This window comes from Salmo salar, chromosome ssa05 (genome assembly GCF_905237065.1).
Source record: "Salmo salar chromosome ssa05, Ssal_v3.1, whole genome shotgun sequence".
NCBI lineage: Eukaryota > Metazoa > Chordata > Actinopteri > Salmoniformes > Salmonidae > Salmo > Salmo salar.
In genome coordinates, this window is record NC_059446.1 from 68,307,501 (window position 1) to 68,324,821 (window position 17,321).

Consider the following 17,321-nt stretch of genomic DNA (forward strand, 5'->3'; position numbering starts at 1 on the left):
GGTGGAGACAATCACAAAGACAGGTGAAGCAGATCAGGGTGTGACAACCTCTATCTCTCTTTTCTTAAAGGAGATAGTGCGATAGTGTTTTGGTTGGCTGACTGGTAAAGGCTGTCTGTGTTATCATGGGAGCTGTGGTAGTCTGGAGGAACTCTTAACTCATTGGAAAGCTGTCAAGCTGTGTTACTCATTTCACTCATAGGTTGTACAGTACTGGCTTTGGTTCTAACCCAGTATTACAATAATAACACATCTGACTCAACTCATCAACTAATATTAAAGCCTGTGATTAGTTGAAGCAAGTGTTTTAGTGTTGTTCTGGAACAAACGTCTGCACACCTCTGGGTCCCCAGGACTGACGACCACTGCTGTTGCAGGATTTAGATTAGTCTGTGGCCTCAGGCTGGTCTGTCTGTCTGTCTGATTGTATCAATACATCCATCTGTCATGGAATCAGTTGGAAAACATTCAGGGAAAATATTCAGGGATAGCAGCTGGGAAGTGTGGGAGCATTAGGATCTACGCATGTTGGACAGACAGGAGAGTTGAAGGTTTCCTCCAGACAAACTACTACACTACAGTCTCCTGACACCCTGATCTCTCTGATCTGGGCCTGGACCTCTCTGATCTGGGCCTGGACCTCTCTGATCTGGGCCTGGACCTCTCTGATCTGGGCCCGGTGCCTCATAGGCACCTGGGTGGATAGCCTTTACGTATTGTGAGTGACTGTGTACACACCCACCCAACAACACACTTCAAGTCACAGCAGTGATAAATGTGGGACTGAGTCCTGCTGTAGCTGCAGGTGTATAAAGACGGAGCTGGCTGGAACAGGGGGGAGTGTAGAGAGAGCTGGGGTTCACTCCCCCTCCTTCCTTTCTCTCTCAGTCTCTCCCATTGATGTCAGAAAAATCTGCTCCCTTCCCAGGAGAGCGAGAGAGGCAGCGAGAGTCACCAAGGCAACGCCCCCCCATCCCCAGCACCCCAGTATACACACTCCATGGCCCCCCAAAAGAAAGAGTGAAAGAGCGAGAGATGAATGGAGAAGGGGGAAATGAATACACCGTAGCAGGAGAAGAAAAGCTCTTTCAGAGTCACCGTGCTCTCCACATATGGCATAGCTCCCAAAAGCAAGGAGACAGAGAAAGCCAGCTCCGAGAAAGAGGGTGAGAGAGAGAGAGGAGAGAGAGAAATGAGAGAGAGGAGAGAGAAAGAGGTGAAAGAGAGGAGAGAGAGAGGAGAAAGGGAATGAGAGAGTATGCTGTTCATCATAAAGTGACAACAGGCGGCCTGGTGTACTCACACAATTACATCCATTCCTTCCCACGTCTGTGTGGAAACTTTTCATTCACTCCCATTCTATTATGATTTACTTCTCCAGGAGCTACTGACACGGAGCACCATGAGTGGATGTTACGGACGGAGGCTCACACACTGCTTGTGTGTGGTCCATTGAATCTAGAACATATCTCAATTGTCATATTTCTCTATTGTGTGCGATAAAGGAATAATCTTAGATATGTCCTGCAGTTCATGGTCATGGGATTAGCGGATGGACTGTGCAACTGTTGGGTTTGGGTTACTGTATTCACCTTGCTGTCTGCCTCTCTGCAATTCTGCAAACATTTTGCAAATTACAAATGAGATCGTCCTCTGTCATAGAGAGTGAACGGTGTCCTGATGAGACAGCAACTTTTCTGACTGAGCCAGGCAAAATCACAATCATTATTATGGATATATCCAAAGAATTTTCAATAGAAAAAACTCAAACAAAAGGAAATACAGCTAGTTTGCTATCATTTCAACTGCAGAGATTGACGTGATTTTGTTTTCGGTCGATGGCGAGCTAACAAAAGACAAGAATGTTAGCCAGGCTGAATGGAAAGCATTCTTTGATTGCATAGCAATGATGGGAAAAGATTTCCTTTGGTGGAAGGATGAAATAGTATGAATTGACTTATGAAAATAATGTTTTTGTCAGTAACTGCTAGGAGTGGTGGTAGGAGTCAGGCGCAGAGAGCAGAGGTAAGGAAATTTGTGTTTATTCCATAAAACACAAAACGGTCGACGCCAACACAACCGGCGTGAAAAATGCAAAGTGCCCAGAACAACAGGTACACAGCATGCATATAAAATAACACTTGTCGATCGCCAGCACATCCAATAACAAAAACACACTCTGACGCAAAATAATCCCGCACAAACCTGGGCGGGCTAAACAGGCTTAAATAACCATAAATCAAGAGAACCAAATGAGGAACAGGTGCAAACAATAAGACATACCAAACGAAAAGGAAAAAGGGATCAGCGGCGGCTAGTAGGCCGGTGACGACGACCGCCGAGCGCCGCCCGAGCAGGCAGGGGAGCCACCTTCGGTGGGATTCGTGACAGTTTTTAATGAAAATATGTCATTCATTATTTTAATATGTTGGTAAGCAGTTTATTAAAGCAATAAGGAACCTTCCGAGGTTTGTGGTATATGGCAAATATACCACAGCTAAGGGGTGTATCCACTCCGCTTTCGTAGGGCCTAAGAACAGCCCTTATCAGTGGTATACTGGCCATATACAGTAACACACCACTTCAGACCTTATTGCTTAAATATCCAAGAAGTAACAAAAATGGCCACTTTATGTTATTGTACTCTGTTTATGTACAAATAAAAGTAAGAAACGGGTTTAATCGCTATAATTTTGAGCCCAAAATAAGCCTAAACAGCAGACTCAAGTTGCATAGCAACAAATAACACATTGTGTCAAGGACAAGGACCTGTAGATTACAGGTCAAGAGGTCCAGTGTGTGGCTGAGCTCCTGAAGATTTTCATACATTAATGTCATGCTTTCTCTTGAATAAGATGACCCACCACCCTCTGTGCCCCCCTATGGAGTAACAGTGGTTTTGCTCACTCTGCACATTGATCCACGCTGTATGGGAGATGATTGCCCGGCTGCTCTCGGATTGGCCCACTTGGCATTCGTAGGGGGCGTCGTCCTCCAATTCGGTTTTCTCGATTTGGAGATAGTACTGTCCTGGAGTAGAGAGAGACACAAAGACAGTAATTCATGTTGTAATGACGCATTATCTTGTAATTGCGAAGCTTCACACAATGAACTGTAATTACAATGAGAGGTGGTCCATTTAGTCTCTACCATTCACTCTTCATCTGAAATAGCTCTCTTTATACACACCCAATGTACATCTATGAACATTCACTACCAAGCCCCTGTGTCTCTATGGGGCACTGGTTCCAAAAAGCACTGAGCTTTGAATTACCTTCAACCGAGGAAACATGGTTGAATGAACACAGATGTTTTGTGTGGGAAATGAAAGACTTGAATATCTGTAATGCTGCCAGATTATGTGGTTGATACAGAGCTGTTATAATACTGTAGATACAGCGTAGTGTCTGCCTGCATCATCGATACCTATGGGGAAACAGACTGGTAGGATTCTCATTTATCAGGCACCAAGTTGAAGCCCTTTGAAAAGAGGAGAGAGAGAGTGGTATTGACTACCGACCACAGTGAGAGAGCTTGGTTTCCACACATACAGTACTGAGGAGGATCTTAGCACCAGATACACACTGGAATTCCATCTGTTTATAACACAAGAGGCTTTAGTCCAATTCAGTAAATATTTTCTCTAGCATTGTGTACCTGAATTCGGGGACATTTTGCTTGCAACTTGGTCTCACACTCTGTTGATTTACCATTAGGCTACGTAGGTTTGGAAAATAGCAGACACACACTAACCAACGAAGAGGGATAGCTGTGTGGTGTATGAAGTCTGACTCCAGATCTGTCATTTTGTTTTATATTGGTGGGAATATGGTATGTATCGATTGAGGAGGAGAGACAAAGTACCTCTCCATCTTTATTTCTCTCCTGATAGTGTTTCACCATCCACGGGTTAATATGTTGACTGATGCCATTAAACGTGTCTATTATAGGATGTTTGGGGTCTGGGGGCTTTTTCCTGCTTTGTGTCGCTCTCTGACTCACAGCGTACTAACATGTATAAAATAGCATCTTGGTGTGACAACCTCCCAGTCCTAAAAAAGGACTCATCAACAAAGCTGGCAAGATAATTAATACCAACCAGCAGCAATTTTCACATCTATGCTATCATACAGCGGGAAGACTTCGAATTATTAATAATTTTCCTCTTTCCTGAAATTACTCACCACAAATGCTGCAATCAACTTGCCAAGTGTGTGTGTGTGAGAGCGTATGTGAGAGTGTGAGAGCTCTTTCAGCGCCAACAGACATCACTGATGGTGACAATCAGTGACAAGTTTCATCGAGTGGCGTCAAGTGATAACGCTTGTGTTTTTGCTTCAATAGATTTAAGAATGTGTATGCCACAAGCATATATAAGTGTCTCATTCTGCCTATCAGTGTCTGTGAATATGTGTGCAATTTCTAGAGTTTAGTGTGTACCTGAATGTCTGTCAACTCCCGTGTGCCAGTCTGCTAGTGTTGTGTGTCTCACAACAGCCATGGCACCATGGAATAGCACCCTGTGGCTCTGTGCTGGTTGAGCATGAGCAAATGTTATGCTCTTATTTAGGATTGCCTTCTAATTGACGATTGCCTTTTACACACGCCGTGTGCATATCCTGCTACATAATTTTATTCTCATCTCTCTCTCTCAATTCCATTTCAATTTAAGGGGGTTTGGACACACCTACTCATTCAAGGGTTTTTCTTTATTTTTGATTTTGTAGAATAATTTCTACATTTTATGTGGTGAAGACATCAAAAATTTGAAATAACACGTGGAATCATGTAGTAACAAAAAAAGTGTTCAACAAAATCAAAATATATTTTATATTTGAGATTCTTCAAAGTAGCCACCCTTTGCCTTGATGGCAGCTTTGCACACTCTTGGCATTCTCTCAACCAGCTTCATGAGGTAGTCACCTGGAATGCATTTCAATTAACAGGTGTGCCTTGCTAAAAGTTAATTTGTGGAATTCATTTCCTTCTTAATGCGTTTGAGCGAATCAGTTGTGTTGTGACAAGGTAGGGTGGTATACAGAAGATAGCCCTATCTGGTAAAAGACCAAGTCCATATTATGGCAAGAACAGCTCAAATAAGCAAAGAGAATTAACAGTCATTAATTACTTGAAGACATGAAGGTCAGTCAATCTGGAAAATGCCAAGAACTTTGAAAGTTTCTTCAAGTGCAGTGTCAAAAACCATGATGAAACTAGCTCTTATGAGGCACGCCACAGGAAAGGAAGACCCAGAGTAACCTCTGCTGCAGACAATAAGTTCATTAGAGTTTCCAGCCTCAAAAATTGCTGCCCAAATAAATGATTCACAGAGTTCAAGTAACAGACACATCTCAACATCAACTGTTCAGAGGAGACTGCGCAAATCAAGCCTTCAAAGTCGAATAGCTGCAAAGAAACCACTACTAAAGGACACCAATAAGAAGAAGAGACTTGCTTGGGCCAAGAAACAAGAGCAATGGACATTAGTCGTTCTGCCACTGTACAAGGCAGTTAACCAACCCCCTGTTCCTAGGCCATCATTGAAAATAATAATTTGTTCTTAACTGACTTGCCTAGTTAAATAAAGGTAAAATAAAAAATAAAAAAGACCTGTGGAAATCTGTTGTTTTCTCTGATGAGTCCAAATGTGAGATTTCTGGTTCCAACCGCCGTGTCTTTGTGAAATGCAGAGTAGGTGAACAGATGATCTCCGCATGTGTAGTTCCCACCGTGAAGAATGGAAGAGGAGGTGTGATGATGTGGGGTGCTTTACTGGTGACACTGTCAGTAATTTTTTTTAAATTCAAGGCAAACTTAACCTGTATGGGCTAGGGGGCAGTATTTTCACGGCCGGATAAAAAACGTACCCGATTTAAACTGGTTACTACTCTTTCCCAGAAACGAGAATATGCATATTATTAGTAGATTTGGATAGAAACCACTCTGAAGTTTCTAAAACTGTTTGAATGGTGTCTGTGAGTATAACAGAACTCATATGGCAGGCAAAAACCTGAGAAGATTCCAAGCAGGAAGTGGCCTGTCTGCAAATGTGTAGTTCTTCTTTCTAGTCCCTTTCGAACCTACAGTATCCCTGGGGTTACGTTGCACTTTCTCAGGCTTCCATTGGCTCTCTAAAGCCTTCAGAAAGCGGATTGAGGCCTCTCCTGTCTCTGGGCAGAGTATGGTAGCTCAGTTTGTCAGTGGTCTGCCTGGTGACTAAGAGACTGGATATGCGCGGTCCCACGACCATGCTGTGTTTTCTTTTCCTTTTTGAATGAATACACTATTGTCCGGTTGGAATATTATCGCTATTTTACGAGAAAAATACCATAAAATTTGATTTTAAATAGCATTTGACATGCTTCTAAGTACGGTAAAGGAACATAAAGAATTTTTTGTCTCGAAATGCGCTCGTGCATTACCCTTCGGATAGTGACCTGAACGCACGAACAAAACGGAGGTATTTGGACATAACTATGGATTATTTGGAAGAAAAACAACATTTATTGTGGAAGTAGCAGTCCTGGGAGTGCATTCTGACGAAGATCAGCAAAGGTGCCTCGAAGTTGGTGGGTGTCAACATAGCTAGCCGTGATGGCTGAGCTATGTACTCAGAATATTGCAAAATGTGCTTTCGCCGAAAAGCTATTTTAAAATATGACATAGCGATTGCATAAAGGAGTTCTGTATCTATAATTCTTAAAATAATTGTTATGTATTTTGTCAACGTTTATGATGAGTAATTTAGTAAATTCACCAGAAGTTTTGGGTGGGAATGCTAGTTCTGAACATCACATGCCAATGTAAAAAGCTGTTTTTGGATATAAATATGAACTTGATTGAACAAAACATGCATGTATTGTATAACATAATGTCCTAGGAGTGTCATCTGATGAAGATCATCAATGGTTAGTGCTTCATTTAGCTGTGTTTTGGGTTTATGTGACATATTTGCTTGCTTGGAAAATGGCTGTGTGATTATTTGTGGCTATGTACTCTCCTAACATAATGTAATGTTTTGCTTTCACTGTAAAGCCTTTTTGAAATTGGACAATGTGGTAAGATTAACGAGAGTCTTGTCTTTAAAATGGTGTAAAATAGTCGTATGTTTGAAAAATCTAAATTATTGCTGTGTAAGGGCTATTTGACCAAGAAAGAGAGTGATGGAATGCTGCATCAGATGACCTGGCCTCCACAATCACCCGACCTCAAACCAATTGAGATGGTTTGGGTTGAGTTGGACCACAGAGTGAAGGAAAAGCAGCCATCAATTGCTGAGCATATGTGGGAACTCCTTCAAGACTGTTGGAAAAGCATTCCAGGTGAAGCTGGTTGAGAGAATGTCAAGATTGTGCAAAGCTGTCATCAAGGCAAAGGGTGCCTTGCCGGGGTTTTGGGGTTTTGTTCTATGTTTTGTATTTCTATGGTTTTTCTATGTTGTATATTTATTTGTGTTGGCCTGGTATGGCTCTCAATCAGGAACAGCTGTACATCGTTGTTGCTGATTGGGAGTCATACTTAGGTAGCCCTTTTTCACCTGTCGTTTGTGGGAAGTTGTTTTTGCACTGCTGATTTTGCATTGCAAGACTGTTCGTTTGTTCGTTTTCTTGTTTTGTTACGTATCTCAAATAAAAGTTAAATATGAGCACTCAACCCGCTGTGCCTTGGTCTACTCCATACGGCGGACGTTACAGGTGTTTGTTCTTCACTGGTTGCACTTTTCTTGGGGCAAAGGGTAACAAATATTGCTGCTGTGATGACACACTGTGGTATTTCACCCAATAGATATGGGAGTTTATCAAAATTGGATTTGTTTTCGATTTCTTTGTGGGTCTGTGTAATCTGAGGGAAATATGTGTCTCTTATATGTTCATACATTTGGCAGGAGGTTAGGAAGTGCAGCTCAGCTTTCACCCAATTTTGTGGCAGGTGTGCACATAGCCTGTCTTCTCTTGAGAGCCAGGTCTGCCTTCAGCGGCCTTTCTCAATAGCAAACCTATGCTCACTGAGTCTGCACATAGTCAAAGATTTCCTTTATTTTGGGTCAGGCACAGTGGTCAGGGCCAAATAGCATTTTAGTTTGCTCTGTTTTTTTGTACATTTTTTCCAATGTGTCAAGTAATTATCTTTTTGTTTTTTCATGATTTGGTTGGGTCTAATTGTATTGCTGTCATCTCTCTCTATATCTCTCACTCTCTCTTGCCACTTTCATTTTCCATTTATTCACTTCTGAGGGGGGCAATGGTGGTACACGCGAGGCTATTTCACATTCACATAGTCTCTGTAGTCACAGATGGCCTCTGTTTAGACGTCCTCTGTTAAGCCACTACCATCAGGTCCCCGTGGTAACTTCATTTAGGCCTATCACTGTGTCCTCTATGCATATCAAGGCTATACAGTGTAGGCTTACTGCTACTATGTCTGTCTTACAGCCAATGCAATTAAAGCTGACAGATGCACCGTTCACCCTCACAGCGAACAACCTGTCATTTGAAATATGTCACAATAAAGAAAACCATCAAATTCACACACTTCTTAGAGCAACAACACAATGCTTGAACTCTTGGCCCTTTTGACCTGTTTGCGTGGCTTGTGTAGGCCTTCATTCTGCGACTGCATCTCTGTGCTCATAATGCAGACATATTCCTCATGTTCATCTTGTCCTATGGGTTGTCTACCACTCAATGTTTTAATTTGGTGGCTTGTGTTCTGCATATGCTCAAGCTGTAAAAACACATTTGTGTTGGGCTACTACCCATGTGTGTTATCATTTTATGCTTCCCTGTCATTATTTCTTACCCAATTTTGATATATTGCTTTTCCCACCCATTTCTCCCTACTATTAACATTTCCCTACTTTGTATTCAACCATAACGCAAACGCCAACCCTACACCTAGCTATATGTCTGCATCCTGGTTCAACCCTAGCCCTAGCCTCAAACACAACCCTAAATCTAACCCTAGCTTCATGTCCACAGCCCGGCTCAACCCTGGCCATAACCCTAACCCTAGCTTCAAGTCCACATCCTGGTTTAGCCCTAACCATCAACCACAACCCAAACTCTAACCCTAACCCTTCCCCGGGCTCTCACCTCTCTTAGGGTCCCCCAACAGGCTGTAGCGAGGGAACCCCGGCAGGCTCTGTTGTGGACCCAGAAGCAGGCCATCCTTCACCCACTGGACAACCCCTGAGGGCCTCAGCACCTCACACCTCAGCATCACCGTAGTCCCCGCACGCACCGTCATGTTCTTGGGCTGGGTCCTGAACGCCTGCTGGGCCCCCACCTCCACCACACCTGAAGAAGAGAGGGAGGGAAAGGAGGGAAGATGGTGAGAGGAAAGAGGGAACAGAGGGAGGGATGGGTTAGGGGGATTGTAAAATGGATGGAGGGAGAGGAGGAGGGTGAGAAGATGGAGGGGAAGAAGGGAAAGCTAGGGAGGCAGGGGATGAGGGCTCAAATAAACACAGTAGAGTCGGGCCACATTATTCATCACATCGTATGTTTTATTGATGGGAAATTGGAGCAATTCGGCCCTGAAAATGAGTCAATAATGTAATTACTGCGAATTAAACCCCTCCTCGGTCCAGGAGATAAGGAATGGAAAAGAAGAGAGGGCGGGGGGGAATCCCACCAAGCCCTTGTTCACCCATTGCTTTTTCTTCACTGGCGATGTCCCTTCGGCTAATTTCTACAGATGAGAGTAATGATATTTGGTTTAATGCCCTCGTTTGTCATAGGTGGTGTGGGGGTGTCAGGAGGTGGGGGTGGGCAATCCCTCACTCCCCGTATGAAGTGAAACGCTCCGGTACACTGCACTGGTGGCTGGAAGGTAACCTTACCGCCACTCAGCCAGCCTGGGAGTGAGTGAGTGAGGTGGAGGCTAGAACAATGAGACCAGGATCACAAGGTAATGCGAGTGTAGCTCTGCATGCAAAGTCCTATGCTAATTATGGGCCCTAATATATAAGCATGCATCTTATTTTTAAACTATGCAGTGGAGAGGAGAGCAGCTATTTACACCGCCTAATTCTGGAAGGTTGTTTGAATCTTGACCCTCTTTGAGCCAATCACAAAGTTGTTTGCGAACTGCATGCTCGGCTGCGCCTCGGCAATGTGAGTGAGAGGGAGAACTCTCAGATCAAGGGGACATCAGTCACCTCACGTCAAACGTGAAGGGCAAGATTGGCCATTATAGACGACGCATGCAAACAACCAGCCACAAAATTTCATTTGCATATCAGTTTACATAAATGAATACACAACAATTCCGTGTACAAATGAGCAGCAAAAGGAAGTTGAAAAACAAACAGGAACAAAATGGATTCTTCTCTTCTTCTACTGCCACTACCTAGAGAGGTGCATGGGGGATGGAAGTGGTAAGACAGGCAAACACCGTAGGCCATTCATTTCCTTTCCCCATCCAAGGATTTGCCGTCTATTTGAACGAGATAATGGCTTGGAATTATGCTATGGAGCTGATGCTGCCCACAAAACTCCATGGCCTTCGCTGTCACAACGAGATGGAAGCAGAAGCTAGCCATATTCTGGAGTATAAGCTGAACCGCTATGAAAAGCATCTGTAATAATTGCAGATGAAGTTATTAGTATCAAAACATTGGACAGGGTCGACAGAAAGCAGGTAGAAGTTAAGAGAAGATGATACCTGTCACTTGTTAACTTACTGAACAATGTCTCTCTGTTTCTCTCTGTGATGTTTGCAAAGGCAGGAGAGAGAGAATTTAAATGTAAAGGCATGCTATCAGACCTCATCAACTTGAAATAATTATGTCAGCAGTACAGTGGGATCTGTTCCATTAACAGATTAGTGTGGATGATAAATATTCGTTGTGATTGTTAGATTTATTTTGGAGCTGATTTACTGTATGTGTCAGTAAATGTGCTGTAACTGCATAATGATGCTATGAACACTGGAACTAGATTTGTTTCACAGAGCAAAGGCTTACAAGTACTGTGGGATTTCATGTTGATTGACAGCCACCATTTTTTTATGTGATTTACAAAATAATCTGAACAGATTGTCATTGTCTGAGGAGTTCCAGCAGCAGTAAACAGACGATCACAGATTGGAAAAACAACAACTTTGACAGCTTGGTGATTCGACAGCGTATTTTGAGAAAACGATTAGCCACTCGTCACAGGATCCTTCTCTTCTGACAATGTGTTGTCGTTAAGCTGTCCTATTTCTGCTCCCATTCAGTTGGTTTTGCTCTTCTGAGAACCAGCTGGTACATTGGCAAGGAAGCGTAATGTTGAGGCCTTAGCACAATATCTAATTGTATCAATGTGATTGTCGATGAATAACAATCCAATGGCAGAAGTGTGCAATTCAAGGTAAGTGAAATGCAAAGGGTCTTATTCAAGGAATAATTCCTGATGTGCTGCATACAATTATCAACAACACTACAACAGGCTACAGAAACCTTGATGCAAACTCATCCATTGAGTTGAACAGAACTCTAGATTATGCCTCTCATAAAGTCCAGGAGAGCACAGTGCTATAGAGTAATATAATGGTGTGTAATTTAACAGAAGGCCTTGCTGAGTTCGAAAGGTGACAATAGGTACATTGTGGCTGTTTTTCTTACCCCATTGCAGAGTGAGGAGAAGAAGAAGTGGACTAGAGAAGCACGTTGTTGATGACAAACCCATCTCAAACCTCAGGCTCCAATCGTTTAATCCAGGCCCTGCGGAATCCTGAAACGACCAATCACAGAGATGACAGACAGTGAACTGTTTGTCAATTTTTTTATTTTTTATTTAACCTTTATTTAACTAGGCACCTTTATTTAACTCAGTTAAGAACAAATTCTAATTCACAATGACGGACTACCATCATGTTGGTGAAAGTTGAGTTAGTCAAGGCTTAGTTGACTCAATGTCAAGTTTTGAGTTACTGAGCACACACAAAGTATTCTCAAAGCCATAGCCATAGCCAGTAGCTAGCCATATTGTGCTAGCTACTGTAGCTAGCTATGTTGGTGAAGACAGACTAACCTGGTTACTGATCATTGGATGACTCTTGCATGCACTAGTGAATTAACCCATCAACAGTTTTGAGTTAAATCCATGAGTAACACTATGTCTACGTCCATTACATTCTGTTCTAATCTAACAGTCCCCCTCTGCCTGTTTCTTTTGGAAAGGGACCCGATGTGCATTTTAAGTTAGTTTGCAATCAATCAATTTATCTGTCGCGGTGGAACAAATAATAGTGATTTACTTGATTGAAAACTAAACATTTTCTCATCTGAATAAACAAAATGAATTAAAAGCAACGGTTCTTTGAGGCATCTCCCCTCAGTCGATTAGTTGCACTCCAACAGGCTTTGATAAGAATTAGCTCACACTCAATTATTCCTGGCTCTCAGAAACATCAGTGCATTTCAGAGCCCCCCAACATACACTTTGAACACACAAGGGCAATTTGATCCCCCTTCACCACATTAGATGTCTGTTCTGAGCTCTCAAAAACAAATCTGCCTTCTCTCCCCCCTCTCTCTCTCTTTCTCCCTCACACACTATCACCCTCTTTGTTTCACTCACTCACTCTCCCTCTTTGTTTCTCTCACTCACTCTCCCTCTTTGTTTCTCTCACTCACTCTCCCTCTTTGTTTCTCTCACTCACTCTCCCTCTTTGTTTCACTCACTCACTCTCCCTCTTTGTTTCTCTCACTCACTCTCCCTCTTTGTTTCTCTCACACACTCACCCTCTTTGTTTCTCTCACTCACTCACCCTCTTTGTTTCTCTCACTCACTCTCCCTCTTTGTTTCTCTCACTCACTCTCCCTCTTTGTTTCTCTCACTCACTCTCCCTCTTTGTTTCTCTCACTCACTCTCCCTCTTTGTTTCTCTCACTCACTCTCCCTCTTTGTTTCTCTCACTCACTCTCCCTCTTTGTTTCACTCACACACTCACCCTCTTTGTTTCTCTCACTCACTCTCCCTCTTTGTTTCTCTCACTCACTCTCCCTCTCTGTTTCTCTCACACACTCTCCCTCTTTTTCTCTCTCTCCCTGTTTCTCTCTCTCTGCCTCCCTTTCCCTCTTTCTAATACTCCCTTTATTAAAGGGTCAATCTGCAGTTGCTACATGTATATACATTTTTGGACTCACTGTATATAGGATATGTACCCATTGATTCTTGAAGAATATAACTTCAATATAGCTTAACCTCGTGAGCTTGGTTCAATTGTCGTATCCCCTCAGAACCCAAAACAAAAGCTCCAATGTTTGTAAACAACGTAAATGTAAACTAACACTGTAGAGCCTCAAAACATGGTTAAAATTATACTTTTGATATCATGGATTGTCAGTCCTTGCTCTGTTTATGAATTTGAGAGTGGTTACATTTCTCCTGCCCAATCCCTTATCAAAACATGGGCAGAGAGACACTTTGTTTTAACCTGACCTGCTGATTGCCCCTTTAAAACACCATAAGCATTTCAGCCCCGACTGATGTTCATTAATTGATTTTCCTCATACTTATTTTCCATCCCAGTCTGCCCTTTTCCTCACATCTGAGATCTAAATACCAGAGAAAGTAAAGTGCTGGCTGGTTGGTTTCTATATGTGTAATGAAAGTTCCCCATGCCTTCCCTCCTCCGTGGGAGTGATGCTGTTACTGCAGAACTGCAGAACTGCAGGGGCCCAACTTGGCTGAGAGGGAGAGAGGTAGAACTGGTCTGGAGAGGAAGGCTACATGACTCAACACGTTTCTACCGAACATCTTAATGAAAAGAGCCGCAGCCTACGAACTCTGACCTTCTGTCCCCTCCCTGCACTACCGCCACCACTGCTAACCCAAACACAGGGCTTAATTACTGGGAAAATAGGTCCGTGCACAAAATGGAGGATTGGTTCATTCTCTAGTGTTTGTTTTTGTTTCGCTTCATTGTCCTAGACAATGTTTATTTTAGGGTTGGGTCTGGGCTGTGTCTGTTGGATGGACTCTGATGAAGTCATGTTAAAATTAAAATGAATGGAGAAAACAATTGCAGAAAACAATCATCCAAAAAATAAATAATGAATGTTTTATTGTCACAAACACCAGATAGGTGCAGTGAAATGTGTTGATTTCCAGGGTCAGCTATGGTAGGTTAAGTGCCTTGCTCAAGGGCACATCAGCAGATATTTTACCTTGTCGGCTCAGGTATTCAAACCAGCGACATTCTAAACACTAGGCTACCTGAGAAAACCATACACACGAGTATGCATGCATGAACACATGCATGCAAGCACACACACAAACACATATTCAAAATTCACAACATGAGACACAAACAGCTAAAAAGCAGACCTTCAGCCCTGGCAGCTAATCGAGTTCTTGTCCTTGCACAAATCTCTGTCATTATCCAGAACTAGCTCAACAAGCTTCATAACACGCACACATGCACACAGTATAATGGAATACATGAACAATTACATTCATTCAGTATCTACAGTGCCTTCAGAAAGTACTCACACTCCTTGAATTTTCCCACATTTACTCAAGTGCTATCAAGCTAAATAATGTATTTGTCTAGGAAAACCTTGTACTGTGTAATATAATCTGAATTTCACTGACAACAATAGAGTAGTATGAGTCAGGATGAGATTGAAAACTGGTGCTCACCACCCAGGATAAGCATTGTTGTAACTTGCCTGTATAAGTCAGTAGATATTCTACCTTCACTGCTACTACAGTTTCTGACCTTGTCCCTCACTAGCTTTCCACAGATGCTAATGAGAAAGTTTGATTTGAAATTTGATTTGCTCTTGGAGACAAGTCAGCCGTTCTCCCCTCCAGGGTATTGGAGAGAGCAGAGGCATCAGGCGTGACCCCGACAGGTAGAATTTTAATGGCTTCTTTCATAACACCATCAAACGACTCAATACACTCAATCCTGGACCAATTTGATGCAAAACCCCATGAAATCACTCAATGTACAGAAAATGAAGCCTCAACCTCATGCAACCATGCAATTCAGATATGGTCCTACATCTTAATATCAGGCTCACCCACACACCACCAATCTCACCATTAGCCTGTGGGCCCAATTACAGGGCCTCATAGGGGAGGTCTGTTGTGACACCATTACCCCACTGACACTCACCAGCAGAATCAGTTATAGGCCAAAGATGCAGATTAGGTTATCCATATGGCTTAATCGAACTAAAATCATTAATTGTGCATGAAAACATGGTGGTCCTCTGACAGTCTGATTAGCGTTGCCTGGGTGAGCCTGCCTGCTTCTCCAGACGCAAATAGACAGAGCAAACTTCAAGCCAAGTCAAGGACGGGCAGGTGGACGAGCCAGATTGCATCAGCCTCGTCCAGCAATTTACAGTGGCAGCTGGACAGCATGTCTCCGAGAAGCTCTTCTCACCAACCTGAGCAGAGTGTCTGTCTGCTTGGCTTGGTTTCTGTTTCTGCTCTGTAGAGTCGTCAACTTCGACTCAATGTGTCTCTCTCTCTCTGACTCCCTAACATGTCACTTGCCTCGAGAGAAAGTTGGAAGAGAGAAAAAAAGAGAGACAGAAGGAGAGAAGACGTCCTTTCAAACCTCCACTGACTCATCCTTATCTGTCTCCTGAGAGCTCACAGAGAGACCGTGGTAGAGAGAGAAAAAGGGAGCGATAGTGAGAGAGAGAAAGAGTAAGAGAGACAGTGCATCTCTCATAAAGAAGCCACTAGTCTTTGAATATACGTAAGGATTTGCATGAGAGAGAAGAGCTGTGCTTACCTGTTGAGCAACGTCGAGGCCCCGGAGCCGCTCTCTATGTCTCGCCTGATCTCACGATGTCGCTTGGAACAAAAGTGTGCAGCGTGGATGAGAAAGAATGCCAATAGGACTCTCCCACTCTCTGACTCCAAATGTACTGTATCCTCCTCTTCTTAGACAGAGAAAGACACAGGAGGAAGAGAGAGGAGTGTGTATGAGGGTTAGGGGGGTCATCTTAAGGAAAAATAGATGCAAAAAAACAGCTGACAACAAAAAAGTGATGCCACTCATTTAGATGTTTTACATTGGCTATGGATAGGGAGTATATTGGCTAGGGATAGTAAGAATATAGGCTAGGGATAGGGATTATATAGGCTAGGGATAGGGTGTATATTGGCTAGGGATAGTAAGAATATAGTCTAGGGATAGGGATTATATAAACTAGGGATAGGGATTATATAAACTAGGGATAGGGATTATATAGGCTAGGGATAGGGTGTATATTGGCTAGGGATAGTAAGAATATAGTCTAGGGATAGGGATTATATAAACTAGGGATAGGGATTATATAAACTAGAGATAGGGATTATATAGGCTAGGGATAGTGAGTATATAGGCCAGGGATAGGGAGTATATTAGCTAGGGCTAGGGATTATATAGGCTAGGAACATGGAGTATATTGGCTAGGAATAGGGATTATATAGGCTAGGTATAGTGAGTTCATAGGCTAGAGACAGGGAGTATATAGGCTAGGGATAGTACAAATATAGGCTAGGGATAGTGAGTATATTGGCTAGGGATAGGGATTATATAGGCTAGGGACAGGGAGTATATTGGCTAGGGATAGGGATTATATAGGCTAGGGATAGTGATTATATAGGCTAGGGATAGGGAGTATATAGGCTAGGGATATGGATTATATAGGCTAGGGACAGGGAGTATATTGGCTAGGGATAGTGAGAATATTGGCTAGGGATAGTGAGTATATTGGCTAGGGACATGGTTATATAGGCTAGGGACAGGGAGTATATTGGCTAGGGATAGTAAGTATATAGGCTAGGGATAGGGATTATATAGGCTAGGGATAGGATTAGAAAGGCTATTGATAGAGAGTATATTGGCTAGGGATATGGATTATATTGGCTAGGGATAAGGATTATATAGGCTAGGGACAGGGAGTATATTGGCTAGGGATAGGGATTATATAGGCTAAAAATAGTGAGTATATAGGCTAGGGATATGATTAGATTGGCTAGGAATAGTGAGTATATTGGCTAGGGATGGGAATTATTTAGGCTAGGGAGAGTGAGTATATAGGCTAGGGATATGATTAGATTGGCTAGGAATAGTGAGTATATTGGCTAGGGATAGGAATTATTTAGGCTAGGGAGAGTGAGTATATAGGCTAGGGATATGATTAGATAGGCTAGGAATAGGGAGTATATTGGCTAGGGATAGGAATTATTTAGGCTAGGGACAGGGAGTATATTGGCTAGGGATATGATTAGATAGGCTAGGAATAGGGAGTATATTGGGCTAGGGATATGGAACATATTGGCTAGGGATAGGGAGTATATTGGCTAGGGATAAGAATTATAT

At 42.7% G+C, this 17,321-nt stretch overlaps 1 protein-coding gene across 4 annotated transcripts in view; it reads right to left on the reverse strand.

Moving 5' to 3' along the window:
• nphs1 (NPHS1 adhesion molecule, nephrin) overlaps positions 1 to 15,914 on the reverse strand; it is a 62,816-nt gene extending 46,902 nt beyond the window's left edge. For all 4 annotated transcript variants that reach the window (XM_045718654.1, XM_045718653.1, XM_045718656.1 and 1 more), the window contains exons 1-4: positions 15,744 to 15,914; positions 11,609 to 11,717; positions 9,093 to 9,296; positions 2,908 to 3,030 (exon numbers count right to left, since the gene is read on the reverse strand). In XM_045718654.1, coding sequence (XP_045574610.1) covers positions 2,908 to 3,030; positions 9,093 to 9,296; positions 11,609 to 11,672 — 391 coding nt within the window. In that variant the 5' untranslated portion in view covers positions 11,673 to 11,717; positions 15,744 to 15,914. The remainder of the gene's footprint in view (positions 1 to 2,907; positions 3,031 to 9,092; positions 9,297 to 11,608; positions 11,718 to 15,743) is intronic.
• Positions 15,915 to 17,321: the final 1,407 nt, after the last annotated feature.